The sequence below is a fragment of the Heliconius melpomene genome, chromosome 21 (genome assembly GCF_056956725.1).
Source record: "Heliconius melpomene rosina isolate 202511_hmr_F chromosome 21, ASM5695672v1, whole genome shotgun sequence".
NCBI classification, from domain to species: Eukaryota; Metazoa; Arthropoda; class Insecta; order Lepidoptera; family Nymphalidae; genus Heliconius; species Heliconius melpomene.
The window spans coordinates 1821278-1845007 of NC_140409.1; the positions used below are offsets into that span (position 1 = coordinate 1821278).

General features: G+C 33.8%; 1 protein-coding gene across 1 annotated transcript in view; it reads left to right on the forward strand.

The window, feature by feature from the left end:
* Positions 1-23730, forward strand: part of Awh (LIM/homeobox protein arrowhead) — a 55385-nt gene that overhangs the window by 29366 nt on the left and 2289 nt on the right. The window contains exons 2-5 of the mRNA XM_085206172.1: positions 6540-6721; positions 22636-22853; positions 23025-23267; positions 23514-23609. Coding sequence (XP_085062298.1) covers positions 6540-6721; positions 22636-22853; positions 23025-23267; positions 23514-23609 — 739 coding nt within the window. The remainder of the gene's footprint in view (positions 1-6539; positions 6722-22635; positions 22854-23024; positions 23268-23513; positions 23610-23730) is intronic.

Consider the following 23730-nt stretch of genomic DNA (forward strand, 5'->3'; position numbering starts at 1 on the left):
GATTCAAAGTAATGAATTATTTTCGTTTCCGCGCTCTGGTAAAAATACAAAGCGCCGAGTATAGAAAATCTTATGGTAATCGAATTAAGAACTATGTTATGATCCTCTATTCTTGTCATCACTTTTTTTTATGTTCGCTTACAACTTTTCCCATTGGTTAAACTCGTATAACTTTTTCCATTTATTAAATCTAAAGTTACATTATAGACAAACTATAAGCTGTATTTTATTGTAAAAAAAATGCTATAATAATCAAGATACGCGAACGCGTAATCTAATTAGGTAGAATCAATAAATTTAATATTTAAAAGTGTTATTATTATATCGATATCTCTTATTTATTACTAAACATTGAAAAATCGAGTGATACGAATATAATTACAAGGCCGTTTATTCCAAACGGTTGATCCCAAGCAGCCAGGTGTCATGTCGGCCGACCGATCATTGACTGATGGTGACCCGTCAAATAATAAAAAAAACACCGAAACCGACGTGTGAATGGTGTGAATCTGTGCCCATTATCCCGCGGGGAACCCCCGCTGGGACACTTTGCCTCAGCCCCCCCCCTTGCTGACACACATAAGTTATTTCCGATTCCTTTTGTTAATTTTTTTCTTATTATTTCATTATCTCTGTAGATTATTGCGGTAGAGAGTAGTGTTGAGAGTTGAAACACTCCGCTATCAATTTTTCGTTCATTTCGCATATCGAAACTTCACTGACAAATCAGACAACTTCCTTATCAAAAAAAAAATACTTAAGCTTTCATCTCACTAAATTCACGAGCATTTGGATTTTATATATAAATATTTTCCGTCGATCATCCTCGTACGCCTCCCTGAATATAAAACATGCAGTTTCCGAGATTGACTACTGTTATGGTAATTTTGGAGAAAACTACCTCTCGTTTAGTCGTATTGTTACAAAAACTTGGGAGATTTCGTAGCGAATTATTTTGTTGCTATCAATATTTTTTTAGGAGTACGTATCTCTTTATTCTCCATCTTTTTCCCGATTCCGAAACATTGTACGGTGAGTGGCGGAACTTAACGCTGTGTTTTGCTAGACTAAGCTAACCTAAAATTTTTTTAGATAAAATTCAATTTTTTAATACAAATCAAATCCACAACCGTCACGAACACAAACAGACACTCCACTAAATAATGATAGCCCATAATTGTGACTTTCTAATTCGCAAATCGGCGTTTAACGCGGTGTGGCGTGACACGACCGCCCGCGTGCCCACTGTCGCCAAGGGGACAATGGGGACACCATTGTGCCCGGCTTACCTTCGCAAATCCGATTTATATTTGAATATAATTGACTTTCGGTCTCGTATCAGGTATGAGGAGCATGTATCTTATTGTTGGGTGGATCTCTATGGTATTTTTATCGGCTGAAAATGATAAATGGGTTAAAAAGATTAAGTATAGTAGTGGGTGAGTATAGAATAGTTTCAAAGCGATCTTTTTTATGGACACCGACGTTATCGAGTGGATGTGTAACTAGAGATGTATACAAATATATGAAATAAAAATGAAGCTTAATATTTCATTTTCAATTCTTCTTCGGTCTGAAGATGAGACAAGGCGCGGCCTTAAGTTCAGTCTTATGTTAACATTAGGTTCCCAGATTTCTTACTAAACTAAATTTGGGAGGTCCTTGTGGCGCAGTGGAATAGTAACTGAAGCATGTGATGGTTGTAGGTTCTATTTACTCGGGGAAGTGAATTATTTATATTGTAATAATCAATAATGCTGTGCGGGAAAATTCGTGAAGCTACTGTAAGATATTTCGTTTTGTTCATTTAACTCGACAAAGCACGGCGTTAAGTTCCACCATAACACGTAACATATCTAATCTAAATTTAGCAAGAAATAGAGGAAAAAATGAATAATTTACTCAAATCGAAAAACGATTGACCGATTCCAATTTAAACCAAATCACTCGACAAATTTATTATGGCAGCTGATTAAAGCGAACCCGTTTCTTTATTGTATAATAGACTTAAGTCACATAAATTGTGTCTACGTAGATGGACTATTGGATCTGTTTTATATTTTTTTACATTGCAACATTATTGTTTTTTGTATGAATTTTATTTAAATCAAATATGTTTCTACTTTTAATCGAAATGTAGCAATACAAAATAAAAAATGAATAATCTTCTTATACTCTTAATTAATGAAATATATAAAAAAAAAAGAATCTGTCTAAAAACAATTTTATTAAGAAAAAAAAATCGATTTCTCGGACGGACAAAAGAGTGTCCCGACACTAAATCTCCATCCTCACTCGCAGCCGTCACGCCCATACACTACAATACTGTCGCTACTTGCAACATCCATTGTTATTTAACCGTTATTAGATACCAATGGTGCCATTGTGACTGAGCCATCATTTTGAAGTGACAACTTTTGTAAATGATCCGCCGCATCCATATCCATATGTTTTGCACTTTATAGTGTTAATATTATTTATTGATTTGAGTTTTTGTTTGGGTTTGACAATAAAGGTAGTAGTAGGTTCGATTGTCAATTGGGGGAGTGAATTGTTTTCATTTGCACGTTAAGGCAAGAAGTGAAGTTGAGTTTTGCCGCTTAACACGGAAAGTAATGAAAAATGTGGGAAACGGAATTTCTTGATACTAGGTTTCCTCTGCCTATCTTGTTCATGCGGGATACAGTGTAGGACAAGGCCAAAATGAAAAATAACAATAACTAGGAACGAACAATATTAGATTATTTTCTAAGGAGATACGCGAAGTGAAAGTAATAAGATAAAACGCGGTGTTGGCTTCCGTCGAACATGCAATATATCTAAAATAAGTAGAAAATATAGAACGGCTGTTAACTCTGCAAGCTTGTTGCAAGTCGGGTGGAGCTAAAAAAAATTAAGCCACAGAAAAGGCGCCCCGGTGGCGCTCCCCGTCGACTTATGTTTCCATAACCAACCTACTCTAGTATAATAATGTTGTTTAGAAGTATTTAACGCGTCATTTAAAAAGGGTTTGTATAAAATTATGCAAATATAAAGGAGTATCTTTTTTACTTAGACTGTGTCAACATTTGTTTGGGTAGCGTTGATTGTTTTGTTGTCACACCTTTTGTTATCCTGTAACGTGTGGGCCACACTCTGAGATGTCATTCAGCGTTAATCGCAATTAAATCGCTATTAGTGCGGGCATTTATAAGAATTTAATGATCAATAAAAACTTATTGGTGTTCTTGAGCTATAAACGTTTTGTATGACGATAAGTTACAAGAATTAAAAATAATAATGCTACACTATATTTATCCGACCATATTGACTATATATGAGAATTTTTTATTCAGTTCCAAGTTTTATCCCTCGTATAGCAGCAGAAGCTTTACAAGGAACTCATCGTCGCACTTGCTCGTATTTTACCAGTGCAATTCAATGAAAATAATTTATTCCTCTGAGTGTCAGTCACACGTTCCTGAACCTAATAAAAAAAATAACTGCTTATTAATCAGAAATGAACCTACAACCATTCCCTCACTGAGCCACCAAGGTGTCAATATAAGAAATTTGTTATACACATTTCGATAGTTCACAAAATCCTTTGTCCCTTACATATACATATGAACTGAGTGCGGTATATTTTATTACCGCGCCGCTGGGATAGGGCACGGTTCTAAACATTAATATTATTTTATTTGTTATTATTTGCCGGGTGTTACAAGTCAGTCATTGAGTACCGAATTTATATGGGGACATTGTACCCCTTGACGGTAGTTCAATCGTTTTTACACGGTGTCTATGGGTTTAGTTTTTGCGTGATTTCTGTCTATAGCGGATATATGACATGTGAAGTTGTTATTTAGAGTTGGTAAAGTGTTTATTTGAATTTGTTTAAGTGTTATATTAAATTTTTGTTATTAGTTTGAGGCCAGCCCTGGTGCAAGCGTGTAGTTGTAAAATACGACGGTTATGGGTTCGTTTCCGACTCAGAATGAAACTTTTAATATTTTCATGTTGAGTTCCGCCACTCAAAACAGAATGCTACCAGATTTCGGTGAAAAATGGGAGACGGAAGTGCCAGGAAACGGAGAGCTGTTACACTAGGCTCTCCATCACTTTGCCTACCCAGCTAAGGGTGGGATACAGCGTGAAGTAAAAAAATATTCTTTATAATAGATGAGAAAATCAAATAAAAAAAAGTTGGGTCACCTTTTAGGTTTTACGATTGATTCACTATGTAGGCAGAGGCAATTAAACTCTACTCTACGCCGTGCTGTGCACCTCTAGGTGTCTACAATTCGCTCCCCCGAGCGTGAATCGAATCCACAACCGTCGCCTATAAACACCCTTTGCCTATAAACACAAAATACTTTAGTTTCCATTTTCTTTATCTTAATTTCGTTTGAATATTAATATAAAAAAATACTTACTGAACACCTAGAATATTGTTCGACCTACTTATGTATAACTAGAAGGTATTTACTTAGAAACTCGAATTTCTAAAGTAAACATTATTAGGAGGCGGCAATCACCGGCCTAGTAATCATACTAATTACATTATACATCTTATTTACGATGTCAAAGTTCATTTGCGGGTATACCTTCACGTCTGTACTTAAATAGAAGGATATTATGTACATTGTAATATAATAGAGGCTGTAAATGCAACAGGTTCTGGGCTCAGTTCCCACTCGAGGAAATGAAATATTTAATATTTTCATATCCTCGCTTTGGATTTGACGCGAAGCGAATGCCTCTAGTATTCGGCGGAAACTTGGGACCGGAGGAGTCTTAATGGGAACGGAGTGTTTTAACACTAGGTTCTCTGGTTCTCTCTACCTAACCTGCTATGTGCGAGATACAGCGTAAAGCTAAAAAAATCAGACTCTGTAAATAAACTACCTAATGGCAAGCAATTACTCTTGAAGCAGGCCAAATATCTATATAATTATCTATCAATCTGATCTCAACGACAAATAAAAAGTTACGAAATACTACTTTAAAGTAAGAAGTAGCTGACTATTACGTTAAAACTTTGTCCTTATATAGTTTTACCATAGATATTTAGTGATGTAATTGTTTTCAGATACTGTCTTTCAATTTTTATACCGTAAATCCAATCTTTACTGTTCTCAACTATCACCTCTAAAGCCACTACAATTTCAGTCAGTACAAACAAACAAACATTTTATTTCCGTCACGTAGCAAATATTAGATTAAATCAATTCGTTATAATTGAAAGGGCTGGGGTGTGTGATATTTATGCAACGCCTCTATTAGATTATACTTGAACAGTCACACCCCCTGTGCGCGACACATGTCGGATTCGAATTCAATACTATACAATGAATGCATGGGCCATGGAGTGTGGTAGCTGTTATTATTTCATTATTTTGTTCTGGTGTGTATACCTGATATGCTTTTATTTGGGCATTTCGAAATGTGTAATGGCTTGAATCGCAAAGATATGATGATAATCTTGATTAATTAATTGATGTTGGAAAAGTAGACGGTAGAAGACCCAGAGGATGGTCCCCATTGCCGATGGGGAAATCGGTCGACGGCGTCAGAACGGCTTTAAAGAGATTTCTAGAGTCCTCTAAACTAAAACGTTAAGGCAAGCTGAAGAAGACATGGGGACATAGAAGCATCTTATCTACTCCCTCACTAAGGTCTACCAGAACGGACCCTACCTTCAGTAATCCACGAATACGAATAAAAAGACAGAATTTAGTAATGAATCACTCTGCTCGGGAATTTTCGCCAATTTTCTCTGGCGCTCAAGCAATTCCTTTACAGCACATATAGTATGTAACAATAGCTCTTTGGGAAGCTCGACGTCGCGCTTTATGTTGCCAAGTCTTCGAAACCTTTTATTATAATCTACTTAACTATTTTAACTGCGACCTGCGACTTTGCCCGTGTGGTAATATGCAATATATAGTATAAAACTGTAAAAAATATTTTAAATAATAAAGCAAGTTCCATTGCTCTGTTGCTCCATAAGGTCATGGGCAGAAAATATTAAATTATTTCAATTTTATATTAAAAAATATCCTTATATTTGTAAATTATATTGTGTATTTAAATAAATCGCCGAAAATAAACTGCTATTTATAGTCACGTTATAAGCTGCTATTTATTGTATACGACTGTGAGCTGAATAATTAGTTTTTAAAGTAAGTAAATTCAATGTAACTAAAAATCTGATTACAATCTATCCTTGAGAGAAAGATTATTATTATAGAGAAAGATTGTTATAGGTTCAACACGCTAATCTCCGGAACTACTGGTACTGGTTGATGGATAGGCTATATTGCACTACCTTAATTTTTTCGATGTCATGCTTAGAATGTGTTATATGTCATACACAACTCTTAGTTGTTTCCATAAGACCACTATACCACGTTATTTAACTTTATAAATCTAGGTACAGCAACCGAAGAGAACTTAGTATCCACATTATTCATTCCTCACTTTTCGGTTAAGATAATTTTAATTGGCGTAACTCAACGCTGTGCAATGTTATTCATGATTTATTTATACCCATACAGACGGAGCACCGTACGTGCTGTGCTTGCGGGGAGCCGATAGCTGATCGTTTCCTCCTGGAGGTCGGAGGCGGCGCGTGGCACACGGGCTGCTTGAGATGCTGCGTGTGCGCAGTGCAGCTCGACAGACACCCTTCCTGCTTCCTCAGGGACAGGCAGGTCTATTGTAAACAGGATTATGCAAAGTGAGTTTATTTTTTCCGTTTTTTATTGCTATGCTATTATCTTAATATAATTTTTGGTATTTTATATGATATTATTTTTCTGTGTATAAAAATTGAAATTTTTGTAAAATCAGTTCTTGTTCACTCTGTGTCATTGTCTGTCGTCTATTCTGTTAGTTTATTATTTTGTATGTGTTATTATCTGTTTATGCTCATTTAACAGGAATAATTGGAGAAAGGGACCTATATTAGTTGTTGAAAATAATATTCCATTTCTTCTTTATTTGTATTTTAGAACTTTAAGATCAATTTTGAAATTTGACCTTTGAAACTGGATTTTTTCATTTAAGTCACTAAATATTATTCTTTGTTAACTAACAATATAAAATAAACAACGCTAATTAACAATCAAAGTAAAATTTACACATCACTTATAAAAAAAGCTGTTATTTTACCATCTTTTTTATTTACCATCAAAAAAATTAGATTTAATTTGGACAGGTCAAAGGTACTGAATGAATAGATATATAAATTCCTAAGTCATCCGATGTCATGTAGAGCTGGTCTTTGTCGGGGTTGGTCTGGCATGTGATGAAGTGACCCGCTCGCTGTGTGGCCGTGATATTGCATTAAGTGTACCGAAATTATTTAATGTATGGGATATTTTGTTTTCTGTTCTGTCACCGTGGTGCGATGAGGCAGCATGTCACTGTAAACACCGATGGTTGTAGGTTCGATCCCAATCGGGATTAATCGGGATCGTTAATTTTCATTTCAAAACAGTGTAACGTCCTCCGCCAATCATTAAGTAATGTCTCGATAAATTGTACGAAAAGTGGGAACACGGAGTGTGTGTTATACTAGATTCGCTCGGCCTAGCTCTCATATGCGGGATACACCGTGTAGCTAATGCTCCTTTCTATTAAGATAAAGTAGATATGCATGTATGTACGTATAATATATCTACATTGCTTAAAAAGTTGTTTAGGTACTATTTTTCAAGTGCAAGAAGAGATGAGATATCGTAATATTTTTTTACTTACTACGAAATTTTCAATGCATTTGTCTTTAAATGATAAGTATATATTAATATCACGGGATATATTCTTTGTCTATATTGTGATTTGAAATCACAACTTTAATAAGCAATTCACTTAATTAACCTTAACAACGTAGTTGTTTATAGTATAAAAGATAAATATAGAAGTTGCAGCGTCCGTCTGTGTCTTTACGTTTATAACATAACAATAATATGTAGGTAAACGCACCAAAAATATTATACGAGTACTCGTATATTTGTCAAATCTCTGATTGGACAGAAACAGAATACCAATTTTGATAAAATTGTCTAGATTAAAACTAAAATTTTAAACATATTTCAACCTTAACATTAGAAAATCCGATAAAAATGACAAAAACCTCCATATCTATTTAGAAGTCATACATCCGGGCATATCCGGGGCCAATCACTAGCCACGGCGCAGCAGGTGCGTGGGAACTCTATATCAAACCCAAAAAAAAACCAGAGTGCGTTGTCCTTCCAGTGGTTTTATTGAAAACCTCGTCTCTAGTACACAAAGCGACGACGGGGTATGTTAGCGTAAGGAACGCAATGACTTGCGTTAAAAAAACGTTTTCATTTGTCATTTATTTTGATTGTCATAAGTTGACGCGACGTGGAACGATATATTGTAATCGGCCGGCCGAAGGTGAAGCCGCGACCACCCCGTTGGTTATGGTGAACGGGTTCTTTTGGCGGTGTTGGCACGCTGTATCTCATATATGTATAGTAGGTAGTGTAATGACACTTCGTACTGCCTGAAACGTCCGAAAAGTAAGATTTTTGTTAAACAAATAAAATAAGCCTAGTACCTACATCGCTCAGAAATATATATTTTTTAATTTATAACATAAAACCAAAAAGCTTCAAAAAGCTTTACTTTGCTAAATGGGGAACGAAGTGACTTAACACTAGGTTCCCTCTGCCTATTCTGTTGATTAAAACTAATTTTTTACTCTACTTTGAAAAACAACTGTATCCAAAAAAATATTTATAGGTAAACACTGTACAGTAAATCCAAGACAACACGCTAAATATTATTAGACCAACAAATACACTATCACCCGAAAAGACATACAAACAGAAAAAAAAGATCTCTCCAAATATAGAAATGGTTTATTAAAAATCTATTGATTCTCAAACCATCTCGGACAGGCATATCACAATCCAAGCGATAGGTCAGCGCGTGTCAAACGGCGATCTCGACGAACGATACTTGAGTATGTAGAGGTATCCTTGGCATTAAGAGGCACGCTTGAACAACTATTTATATTTTATTTTATTTATCATATTATAATTATGGCTTTTTGTTGATGTGAAGGCTGCGAAGGCGAAGGTATGGCGGTCTTTTAATTTGTGACGTCATTGTTGGGTAATTGGGATAGCTGATCTGGAGAATTCCGTTTCAGTTGGAATGGTGATGTTTTAATTTTTAATAATATTGTTTTATGTGACGTTCTTAGGTAATATGCAATGTTAGGTGATACCTGACACGCAATTTGTCTAACTAAAAAAATAGTATAGAATGGAGGAAGACATAAATAACTAAATTATTTTTATGTTTCTTTTTATATTTACGTTAAACACTGCATCGTTGAGTTCTGTAACTCAAATAATACATTATAAATTTGTAAAAAAAGCAGCTTTTCATCATGTACCAAAAAGTACTCCTCTTCCCTAAGAACCTCTGAAGTTTTCTACTATTCAGATCTTAGCACATACACGAGACCACTTCGATGATATCATATAATTATATTATCACCAAAACTGCCAAGTTTCATTATGATACAATTATTACGTTTGTAAGTTTTAGAGTGCCGTAGCGTTTCGATAGTTACAACTTGACCTAATAAAAACGTATTAGAAACATCTTTTCACTATACTTGTAGAACTCTATAACTATGTAATTAAAAAATACGAGAAATTACAAAAAAACAATAATTACCTGTTAATAGTATGTTTTTGCTATTGAAATCACATTTTACACTCCACTGTATAAGGTGCACTCTGTCAAGCCGAGCAGTTATTTATGACAGCTTTGTTAGCGCCTAACGTTTAGCTTAACCTAATTAATATTGCGTTGTAGCGTAGGAGCATGAGCGCGTGACTGAAACGCGGTGGTAGTGGGTTCTATTTCCACTTGGGGGAATGAATGAATATTTATGAATATTTTAAATTCTTCGTTCTACTACTTACGCAAAAACGCGGCGTTAAGTTCCGCCGCTCAACACACAATGCCCCGAAAATCTCGGCTTAGGGACACTTTACTTTGTTATATTCGGGATAAAACGTGCACCTGAAAAAGAAAATGATTCGTTATAAAATGTATGCATATAGAATTAAATTACTATATAAATAAAATATGTATATTCTTAATTTTTGATAAATGTACACTTCAATGTGTAATTTTGACAAATCTACACATAGACTTACGTACCAATAAGAAAGTTTGAATTAAATATTTGAGCAAATAAGTCATAAATTTCGTTGCTAGTTTATTGATGGTTTCAAAGTCGTCGGAGGGGTACATGATTGGGCCCATCTTTTATGGCACGCACAGTGTTCTGCTCATTATAAACCTAATTGGAAATCAGTTAATTATAACGAAATTGTACTGTGGTTTGTCGTTTTTTGTTTCTCTTCGATTTTAAAGTGGTTTGAACTGTGTTTTTATCAATTATTTAAATACTAGCGGATGGCCCACGTCTCCGCCTGCTTGAAGTACATGATTATTTATTTAATAAACAGAATTGACTGACAACTATAATGACTTCTAATATGTATTGTTTCTACATTATCGTCATTTCTGTAAGGATTTTTGATTGTTTTGAATTTAAAAATACGACCGATGTTGATACTTGATATTTATAATAATATACATTGAACATTGATATATAAAGCTAATTATTATACTTTTAGCTTATTTATTATACTGCAAGCAAACTCGTGTAAAAGAGGGTAGAAATAGGCGAAAAAAAACTATAAAAGATTTGTGTTTAATCGGGGGATGCTAGAGCTTCCATTAAAGATTGTAATTATTCTTCAGGGGCGAGGCTTCACGCCTGCACCGCGTGGAGGTACTACTAGCTTACGTTATTTTAAATTATAAGGTCAGAATAAAAACGTCATTTCATTTAACACTGACCACGCAGAACAACTATTTTGAAGCCTTTATATTCGTATCTCTTAAGGTTTAGCTGGGCTGTTAAGGTTCCATATGAGCTGCTCCAGATCTTCATTTTTATTATATGGACATAAAATGCTTGTTATGTTGATCAACTATTACTAAGACGCTATATCTATATCTCTTAGAAAATAGATGGGCTTCTAGGGTTCCACGTCAGGTACTCCAGACCTTCATTTTTGTTATGTGGGTCGAAATTGTTTGTCATGTTGTTAAACTTTCCTTAAGGCAGTATATTTACATCTTTTCTCTCTCTTGTTATATGTTCTATATTACTCCTATTACTGAGATACGATACGATACGAGTTGAAGATTTGTGATATAATTGACTATTATTGCTTTATTGCCAGTTTCTTTTTTTTTAATGTAAGGCTAGTTGATGAGAACGCAGTCTTATTCATTCGAAGTAGTTTTGGGATCCGTGACGACGATATAACCAGGTTGTGCGCCGGCATAGGATCTATGTCAAAAAAAGTACTTCCTTTGTTCCTAGTGTTAGATGACCCAGGTATCTAAGGAAGCGAGGGCTGGATTTCATGAGTCAGGATATGAAAGCCAATACGCTAATTTCTGAGGATGTTGAGTTGTTAGGCTGAGTCGCAAGACAAATCCTGGTTACAATAGCCGGGACTATTGCCAGACTAAAAAAGGAATTACAGAAATACATATATGGCACAAGGGGCGGATCAAACTTCCAAAAAAGATTGTGGTCAAAGGTCCCTGAAAATTGGCCAAGAGCGAGTGGGAACATGCACTCACTCATTACAGCGATTATGTCATCCTGACAAGATTTTATTATTTAAAGAACATTCTGGTATTATAATTGTTTTTTTATTCTCATTTAAATCAATCAGCTTATCAACATCAAAAGAACCTGAAGGTAATCAAAAAAGTATTTTAGGATTGCGGGTATGCCCATTTTACCCACAACGGTGGAATTCAGCTACCATACCGTACGGTACTCCATTTAATACTCCGTCTAACGAAAACGTATTACATAGCGACACCCAGTGAGACATTTTATTAAACTGGACGTTCAAAACAAATCTGTTAAACACCTATAAATTTTCTTCCGAGTGGTAATCAAATTTCCAACCTGCTTTTGTCGTCACTCATAAAGAACTTGCCGTATTATAATTTTTTGTTTTACTTGTTTTGAATCTTATATTTCAATTCCCCACTCTGGTAGACGTGGTAAGTGTTGTATCTCAAAAAATCATGGTCATTTAGGGAAGGGAATGTCTAAATACTAATTTCAGTTTGTCCTGTTATGCTGTAAAATTCGTGAAGCTATTCGTGAAGATATTTTCCATTAAATTGCATTATAAAAGAAAACAATTTCAATTAAAACTATATCAGTTATAGCTAGCTACAAGGCGGCATGTTGGCGCTACCTAACAAAAAGGTGCGCTAAATAAACAATATACAATATGATATATTTGAAAGCAATTACACTGGTAGCCGGCGGCGACCAACACTCGTTACAGAGAGATATTTATATGCGCCTGCGCAGCTAACGATGTTGATTATTTAACCGATTATGGAAATTGTAGATTTTTTAAGCTTATTATTTGTGGTAAAGCTCGGGAAACCCTGTAAGCTTGTAATTCGATTTTATAAATATTTTTATAATGAGAGAACGTAATGAAGATTACACAGTTCCCAAATGTTCTACCCAAATTTTTTGTACTGGAACTAGACGCCGCTAATTATAATTAAATAAATAGTTTATGGAAACGTCAACGTTTTAAATACTAAACTGTTTTGAGTGAGATTCGAAATCAGTGACTGACTATACACATGTTTAATTACCATTTGGGGGAAAGATATTTTTATAAATTATTTTCATTTTCTCAGTCTAGCAAACATCTATTTATCTGTAGTACTGTACCTACGGTCAGAGTAACTCTCAGTTTTTTCCATTTACTTCTGCAAGTAGAAGTTAGAAGTAATAAAACAAAACAAGATACATGGAGGCTAATCGTGGTACAGGGGCATGTGTGGTTGTAAACGCAGAGGAAAAGAAATATTTTATATTCTAAGTTTGCTCGCTGTAGGAAAGAGGTAAAGCGTGGTGTTGAGTTCAGTCTATCAACACTTAATGCCTCCAAAATGCGGCGGAATGTGGAGAACTGAAGTGTCTAAACACTAGGTTCCTAGGTTCCTTCTGCCTATGTTGTTATGCGTGGGCTAAAAAAAATAAATAAGCTAAAAAAAATTAAAATACATATATAATTTATTGTCCATAAAAGAATTTTCAAATCAAAAGCCTTGTCGCCCAATAAATAATATCACGAGTAAAACCCTTGTTATACAGTCTCTGTCGCCACGAAGAGAATTGAAGGTATAAATTGCAATACAATAAGTTATTACAGTTACGAGGTGATAGAGTAGCTTTTACATATATTATTATCTTTTCTAAAACCTATCTACCTAAGATAGGTTGATTCTTTTATGATATGCAAAAGGTCTTTTTTAAAATTTATATTGGATCACTATATATTTTAAATAATCAAGACAGTTCTACCAGCTTATTAATTATATAAACCTACTTGAGTTCAAGAATTAATACATATTATACATTGTATATATCAACAGTTTTTCACACTACTGGTACTGGGAATTTAGTGTTAGGACAATCTATTCCTTACTTTTCGCACAATATTCAAGATATTGGAGTACTGGATCTTAACGACACGCTTTATCTTACTACCAGAACGAAGAAATGATAGATAATAATTCTTTCTCTCAAGTCAGGATTGAACCCCACAACTAACGCATTTACAGTGAGACACTATGCCGCTACCTACATACCACGAAAGCTTGCATAGTTTTTAAAAGTTTTTAGTGTAGTAGTTAACATTCAAAACTAAATATATCACAAATTTTAATCAATTCTTAATATGATTAGAAAAGAAGTTAATATAATTTCATACTAAGTGTAGACTTAAAATAACAAAATATAAAATTATAATCCTTTTTAATTTACCCACATTATAATAAGAAAAGAAATAAAACTTTATAACTCTACATTTAGTATTAAATTATAGCATTATAATAATGCATTTAACAGTGAACTTGACGAGTTCATTGCTCTAGTTGCTTCACTTTAAAATGAAATAAATACTAACTAAACGATATAATAAAAAAAACTAAGAAAAATTGAAAAAATGGTCCTTCGAGCCGGATTAACAAAAAACAAACACTAACTTAATTACTTCTAACAAATGCATTACATTCAAGACTTAAAAAAATTATATAAAATAAAGTTAAAAGGCAAAATGTACTATTACAAAAGCTGTATGAAAGCAACACGCGATGTTTCGCCCACACTCGGCACCAAATGCAACCACCATGTCTTATGTAAATGGGGCATGTACCCAGTTTAATTAATCTATAGTCGTATAAATAAACTCTGGTAGTGGATCGTGAATATTAAACAATACGGCGCCGGCGCAATCATATCGCTAATACCGTATTTTGCCTTTTGTTATTAACAAGTTTTTTATATATAATTTTTTCGTGATTATTGCGTATTTTAAAAGAAAAAAGTAGGTTCACTTTATGCTTCGTTCTGCATAGCAGGTTGGGCAGAGATGAACCTAGTGTTAAAATATTCCGTTTGCAAAAATCCGTCTAACTTTTCGAAACATTGCGTATCGAGTTAAAGTCAAGTCTTGCTTTGTGTCCGAGAGAAAGAAAAGAAGGAGAAATAAAAATAAATTATAAGAAATAATAATAACAAAACGAACGATTAATAAATAATAATTGATTTCCCGAGTATTTGAGAATTGTATCAAACCTACAACGATGAAGTTAGACGATGTCCAATATAGTATTTTGAAATATATTTAAGAAACCACACACATTCATACAATTAGAACATTTTACTGGTCGTGGGTTCGATTGCCACTTAAAAAAATATAATATTTAGTATTTCCATTTCCTTATTCTAGTAACGAGTCAAAGCCCGTCGTTGAGTTCCGCCACTCAGCAATGCCACCAGATTTGGGCAGAAAGTGGGGGTCGGAAGCCTTAACGAGAACGGAGTGTCTTAACACTACGTTCTCGGGTTCCCTCTGTCTACCCACCCCGTTATGAGCGTGAAATCATAGATAAGGTCAATGAACATAATTTGTAACTAATAAATATGTTACAATAATTTTATTATTCGTGATCGTATTTAAAAGGCATAAATTTGTTTGTCTTAGACAAAAACAGATTAATTGATTTAAATAATAATATCGTAATTATAGTTTTTTATAGTTAAAACTATTGCAATGAAACAGAGAACCTACGTTATTTATTTTGTAGCCTTTTAGAGTTACAATGTTACGGTGACGTAACACAACGCAGCACCGTATCTTCGTAAACTGTGTAACAAGACAAAGCGCGGCGTTAAGCTTGGCCACTTAACACACAATGTTTTTTAACACTAGGATCTCTCTGTCTATCCTGCTAAACGCGGGGTACAGCGTAAAGTCGAAAAAAGGTTAATCGATAGTATCCAAAAATACTCAATTCACTCATTATCTACTAAATCAGAGTAACGATGGTTCTTAAATTATTCTCGTAATCGCAAATGGAAGGTAATTATTTACAATTAAATACATTAATTTAGGACAAAGATTATTGTTTAAAATATATATAATCAAGAGATTAAAATGTTTTATTTTTTTATATTTAATTAAGTTATTTTTGGTATCCATAAATAAAGAAATGCTCAATAAGTCATTGTTTTGTTTGTTTTGTAAAAATATATATTTTTTAAAATATCAGGCCAAAAATTAAAGATTGAAGAGATTTTTTTAAATGTAACTTGTATAATCATACTTTGGAAAAAAGTTATAGAATCAGGAAAAACGGAAGCCTTACCAATTAAGACTTTAGTTTATTAAATAAAAAATTGTAAGCAGTACAATTGAAATATAATTTTGTATCTATAAATGTTACCTTTCCATAAGGTAACTTCAGTTTTTAGGGTTCTGTGCCCAACAGAAAAACCAGTACTCTAGAACGTTCTAGAACCACTTTGTTGTCCGTCTGTCTGTAAAAATTAAAATGAATATTCAACTTTTATAAATTGTACTTCCCATTGACCAACAATTATAAAGTTTATACAGATTTCTCGTTAGCAAAGTCCGACTCGCACTTGAACTTGTTCCTATGGCTAAAATATATTTCTATATTACCATAAGTATTATATTTAAACTTATGATTATTATTATATTATTAAGATAATTAAATAATACGTCCAATTTTTTGTACTTATATTATAACCGATATTAAACAAATCCATAACAGTATTACACGTTCTATATTCATTCATTAAAATTCCACTGTAGCCCTCCATTCGTTGACAAACTCCTCAACACACCGCCTCGGGCGCCTCGTAAATCCTCTCCCGTTGATTGCCTGTACCCCTCGGTACCCCTCTTTACCCCTTCTTACCCCATATCTATACGACCTTTAGTGGACGACATGATTTAAGTTATTTGTTTTAGAAACACCAACAGAAGATTCATTGGAATATTATGTATGTGTTTTATTCATACCGCGGGCACTTTAGGTCGGTTGTTCACTTAGTAAAGTTATATAGACCAGTTGTGCCCCAGCGTCGTAGGCGTGGTAAAACTAAGTGATGCTATATATCAAACGGCCAAGCCGGCTGGTTGAGGCGCAGGGGCACAGACATGCGACTGTAAATGCGACAGGTTGTGGGTTCGATTCATATACCTGGCTCTAGTAATGAGGAAAAAGCGTGGCGTTGAGTTCTGCCTCTCAATATTCAATGTCTCAAAAATTCAACAAAATGTGGAAAAGGGAAGTCTTAATGGGAACGGAGTGTCTAAGCACCAGGTTCCCAGGATACCTTTGCCTGCCCTGCTTTGCGCAGGTTACCGCGTGAAGTATATTGTTTTTACAATCCAAGACACAGTGTAACTTGCTTCGGGCGTTAATGGATAAGAGCCAACGAGGTCCTATGTGACTGATACCTCTATATGGTCAGCGTAATTGGCTATCCGTCATTGAGTTATAGCGTGGTTGCCTTTTTGTGTTTTTATTAATTGTTTTCTTACCACATTATGTTTATTTTCGTACGTCACTTCGAACAGAGATAAATAGCTGGACGGGTTCAGGCTGGGGTTACAGTGGGTCTATTGGTGATTTTTAACGAGACCCGCTCGATCTCTGTTGAACTGATCAATGATATGTTTAATCTTAGTGTTATAAGTTGTTGTGTTTATTTGTGTGTTTACTTTCGTTGTTCGTTCGTATGGATGGATATCAACATTTTTTTTTATTTTCACTTATGTATCTCATATCGTATCGTGACTTTTGTACAAAGAAATAGTGTTTAGTGTACAGGTGATCACGGATTTGTGGTCACCTGTATTCGAAACGTCGGGGTTCCAAAAAATGTATAATACTCGCGACAGGACGCGACCTACGCTACTGGACGCGATTAATCCGGTAAAAAAATATATAAAGTATGTAAGAATAGCGAAAATCCTTTTATAGATATCTAACTAGTACAACTTGCTATGGATACATTTCATTTTATATTGTAAAATACTAGGCTTTAGTCTAACCAAATCTGAGAAGTAAAATATTTTCTATTCCGGTTTAAAAAGTATCTTCCGTGAGTAATGAATCCTTGAAAACAATGATTAAATGTTTTCAAAAACATTTTTATTTCGCGCTCAATTCAAACTTGTGATCATCAAAATGTGGATGGGTTCAGATAGTCACAACCCGAAGGCTTATCCCACAACCAAAACATCTTCATTACAGTGGAGTGTTAAATCTTGTTAATACGTCACCAGAGTAATTATTATGCAGGCCTTTAATTGATTCAGTCGGCGACAAAATGATAATAAGTATTGATAGGACTATCTCAGTCGGGTCGAGCAGCGCGAGTTTGAAATGCAAATACAAAGAGACTTTATAGGATAAATATGGAATCAATTAATGCTTTACACGTGGGATTGCACTCTGGGGTTGGTGGTGGTTGGTTGAGGTGGTAATGGGTTGAAGGCATACGTGCAGATGCATGCAGGATGGATTGTAGTCAAAACTACATATACTAATATCTTCGCGTAACACAACGCTGCACTGAATTCCTTCATTTATAGCGTAATATTTCGAAAGTTTACTTCGATATATCTTAATTAAAACAAACGCAAGTAAATTTGAAAAGTAAATAAAACGAATAGTTATCTATATAAAATGCTTTATTCTTGATATCTGCCTGTACATCATTACAAGAAGCGTGAAGGTAAAATACAAATTACTATTGTACATTGAAACCTATCTTTGTGAAAATAACTTGCGCACTAGTAAATGCGTTATTGCTATTAGTCATTGCAACTTTTCAATTCTTTCTAGAGTAATTTCCAGTATTAAGTGTTAATTGATAACGTGACGTGAAATAATGTAAAATTATAATCAAAAACATTTATTAATTATAGTTTATTTATTATAAGAAAAAATTAAATATCTTCCTTCCTTTCGTCAAGCATTCCAATGATTGACTGTATAGGCCGATAGTATTGTAGGGCGACAAGCTAAGCTACCAGCACAGTATCAAACCAAACTTGCAACCCAAGGGTAGACAAAAGTCCGCTTAGAAACTAATAATCCTTTAAAATTGTAGCAATTGTAGTATACACTGTAAGTACATGAAAGTAATTCATCCTTTTTATTTAAACTCACAACGACGACGACCTCCTACACTTTAATTAAACTAACAAAAAGAAATATTTATTTAAAATGTGTAATTAAAAAAATATATCACTTAATGAACAAAATAAATTTTATAATAACAATTATAAGGTTTAAAAGTTATAAGGTTTATATAAGGTTTAAAATATAAAATTAAACTATTTTATGAGTTGCGTGTAAAATGACTTAATTATATAAAGCTTAACTACAAGCGGAACTTTCAGAAATATAAAAAAATCGTTTTACTTTTTTGACGGTTTCATAGAAAAAAATAATAAAAACTATATCAGATCTTGAGCGAAATATATTTTAATAATATTAAATTAATATATTGTTCGGTCGTCGTGGTACAGAGGGGTTGCGGGTTCAACTCCCGCCCTGGAAATGAATATTTTTTAGCCTCATGTTTTATCCTGCTTATAGAGGGAACGCTTTTTGAGTTTGGCAAGAATACTAAACTTAACCTAACCTGTTCAAATGTATATTTATAAAATTCTTCCACTACTGAAAGATTGACACAGCGCACAGCCGACGCAGCATACAGGTTCGATAGTTCTCGAAATTCCTCTATTTCTTAGTGATATGTACAATTTGTATTTATGCCAAAAATGAGAGTGTACTTTTAGGTAACACGAGCAGTTAATCAAATCTGGTTAAAATTTACAAAATGTTATATATGAAGATGAAAATGTAATTTTTCTGGCATACTATGCATTAATTTACAAAAAAATATAATTTTCCCATAACGATTTACCAACAAGCTACTTTACAAATTGCCCAAAGCATCCACAACCACTAACAACCTATCAAAACGAAAGACGAGAGCACTGTAATTAAGGAGCCCACTCTTATCCCACCACCATCAACAAATTCACCGCAAAATTTATTCACAAGCCAAACACGTTTAAATCAAACAAAAAACAATATTTATATCTATAATATATACATATAACATATGAGAATAACATTTACAAAAATTTACACTCCTTTATTTATTAGAAGCATTAAAATTATCATACGGTAGCTGGTCGAAGGCGTACCTCCAGATAACGAGATCCATCTCAATAAGCGAAATTGCTTCTGTTAAAAAAATATGACAAACAAAAATAATATAATGTTGCGAATCGAGTGATATGATAGCGTGTTAATGGTGTATAGTGTATTTAATTAATTAAGTAAAGTCACGGGGCCCGCAAATGTAATCTGGTGATAAGGCTGAGTTATGCGTCGGCGCAGCGGCGTTTGAAAGGAACTGTCTTTTTTGTATTTTTTGGCTTTTTTGCTCTGTTTTTTGGAATTAATTGTTTTATTGGTAATGTTATTGTGTTGGAGGTTTTGGGTTGAAAGTTTGGCTTTTCACCGACGGGAATTGTCGTTAGAAGGTACTACTATTGGTGATTATTAACAAACTATAATAACAACATAGGCAGAGGGAACCTATTGCTATGTCTTTTAGTTCTCAACTTGACACTCAATTTTTGAGATATTGCGTGTTGAGTAGTAGAACTTAACACCATATTTTGTCTTTTTACCAGTGCGAGGGAAAGGAAATAATTTAATTTCCTCGAGCAGAAATCGAACTCCAAACAGTGGGGCAAATTTCTATTTACCCACTTCTTATACAATATTGTATATATAAATACAATAACCATATACTATTTAAAAAAAAACATACTATTAAATTAAAATATTTGAAATTTATATCGAAGAAGATAAGTTATAAACAGTTTGTATCAATATATGTATATATAATAATCAATTGATTATAATTCAATTACCAAAACCGTTCAGACGCCGCGATATGTAGATTTAGCTATTTGATTTAAATTTTCTAGTATAATTTGAATAATCCAATGATAACTATTAAAGCTGATAACACAAATTTACATTTTTCTAAAGAAAACCAATAGTTATCGCCCAAAAATGCTTTGCGTGTTGTGGATCGGAACTTTTAAAGCTGTAAAACGTTTTTTTGTATGTGTCTATATATTTTAACTAGTTGTCGCTCGTTACTCTGCTTGCGTGGACTTTAAATGATAAAAAATAAAAATTCTGCTTTTTTTCTTCTCAGGCATTTCGATCAAGAATCTCATATTGCTTCTCTATACTTCCTAACCTAACTACGTGCCAACTTTCAACTTTAAGTAGTACCTAACTTCAAGTAGTTTCATATGTTTATGGTCTCTCAATCACTCTGTAACAGAAGAATTTTATATATAAAAGAGCTCTTCTAAAAATTCTTCTATTTTTTTCTAGCTTCCTTTTCAACTTTTCAATGCATTGCGTGTTGAATGGCGTGCTCTTGTGCCATTTTCCATTAAATCCGTCGAGTGGAAATCGAATCAAAAATCGTCACGTTTACAATCACACACTTGTGCCACTGCGCTACGACGGTCTAACTTAGTACTAACCTTATAGATAGTATTACTAACAATGACAGTATCTGTACTTTAGGCTCACTGTGACTTTACTCTTTTTTCGCACATTCTATCAGGAGACTGAGATAACACTTAGTATATACGTCGGCTTAGAGTGTAAAAGCCTGCTAAATCTGGTTTTTACTTTTTCGTTATGTCCATTTTTATACTATTCGAAATAAACTGACCTTTATTACATTTCATATAGTAGATTATACAAATTGATTTTCTAAATTGGCAAAACCTGATAGTACATGAGAGTTTTTGTCACTCTTCATAATTTATTTAATAGGTTGTAAGCATGCTTAAACTCTAAATCGACGATATCTTAACTTTTGTAGTTAGGATTAGAATTAGGTTAGTTTTGTAGTCATAACGAAATTCTATAATAAATACACTAAAAATAAAAAAAACAATCAAATATTACACTACGGGTCTCTAACAAATAAAAGCTGAAAGATCTGAAATCTTATTACCATTTTAAGTAACATAAAAATATATACATAATTACGAGTAAAACCATCTTATCTTTTCTAAAGAACTATAAAATTTAAGATAATCTCAGATCTCATAATATGAGAATCGAGTCGATATTTTAATTGCTTAATTAAATACACATGTTTGATCAGGTCTTAGAAATTTTATATTTATATTGTAATTATAGAATGCAACGGTTATTAGTTTTAATATAGATATTAATATTGATAATATGGTCGCACAGGCGGAAATGTGTCTCGTGTAATACACAAGTCCCTGTTATTTGTATTAGATTATGGAAGTGAACCCCCAACTAAAGCTTCTTTCAATGTATTCAGTCAAATTGTAGATATAGATCTTATATTAGTCATAATAAAAAAAAAAGTTATTGTCACAGTCGAAATAAACTTTCATAATTTAATTATAAATGTTTTATTAAAATCAGTTCAAAAATGAAACATTGTCGTATAAGAAAGAATAAACTATATGTTAAGAACACGCGAACAAAAGTACTTTTAAAATGAAACTACAATCCTTCTTTATAAATACTTAAAATAGATAAGATGACGCGTACACTATCAAATTAAAATAATTTAATTTCACAAGTAATAAAAGAAAAAAAACACCTTTGTAAACACTTTACACTCGTAAAATAAAATGTAATTAAAATTATCAGTGACCAGTTATACCGCTGTTCCTATTTCTTTTGCAGATACCCACCTAACCACCGCACCTAACATGGAGTTGCAACTATCAATGCTATCTTACGTCAATATTTTTAGTTTTATCTAGAAGTAGAGCGCTGCGAAATTTATGTGTGCCAGGCGAAAGTACTTAACGTGTGTTGTGTGTGCGTGTGTGTGTGTGTGTGAAGTCAACGAGTACAGTTGAAATGTTATCTTTAAAAAACATCTGCTTAAAATGCATTAATATGAATAATTTGTAACGGCCGTAGTAGAACGTGGAATTATGGTATTTTCTAGCCACTTTGAAATTATAATCAGTTCTTAATTGGGTTTCATTTGGAAGTTCATATTGTTTCCTTTAGAGAGCACTTTGACTTGGTTCCCAGGAGTTTTGGTGCGAAGTGTTCGAAGTGCTGCCGTGGTATATCCTCGTCGGACTGGGTGAGGAAGGCACGGGAGCAGGTGTACCACTTGGCCTGCTTCGCGTGCGACGCCTGCGGTCGTCAGCTGTCCACGGGGGAGCAGTTCGCCTTACACGAAGACAGAGTGCTCTGCAAGCCACATTACTTGGAAACTCTTGACGGAGGCTCTATATCATCTGATGGTAATTATGTTAATTTAACCTTGTTTTTCCTTTTATATTTTAAAAATAACTGTCATTTTTTTATAACATTCTATTTGCCACATTACATTTTATTTAACAACAACTAAATCTCAGTATTAGGTACTCACTTAAAACACTAAGTAAGTAGATTGTACTATTTCGATATTACAGATGGTTGCGATTCAGAGGGCTACCACAAGAGCAAAGCGAAACGTGTCAGAACAACATTCACAGAAGAACAGTTACAAGTTCTTCAAGCGAATTTCCAGCTGGACTCTAATCCTGATGGCCAGGACCTGGAGAGGATTGCCCAAGTCACCGGTCTAAGCAAGAGAGTCACCCAAGTGTGGTTTCAGAACAGTCGAGCTCGCCAAAAGAAACACCAGCACACTGGCAAAGGGAAACAGAGTCAAGGTAAAAAACAATTTCTATATAAATGTTTAACTGTTTTAAAGTTTATTCATACTTAGGATTAAGATTAGCTATAAAAATGTATACAGAATACTTACAAAAGTGTTCTGTATACATTTTAATATATATATTTATCCTGCCCGCTGGCTGCACTTTGCGATGTTAACTAAGCGATGCGAATTTCTATGAATAATATAAAGTTATTTTTGTCAGCAATTTCACTGTTTCATAAGCCCACATTGTCCACAGCGATGTCTCGCGACACAGATCCAGTGGGGTTTGGTCGGCCTATCAACCTCCACCTTACTTATTCATTCCAGAACAAACCACCTTTTGTGCCGATAGGTAATTACATTGATTGATAAGATATTTTGATTTATAAATAATTACTTTAGAATATTATGTACATCGAGCAACGGCTGCAATAATTTAAGAATATATATTTTTACCGACTTCAAAAAAGAAG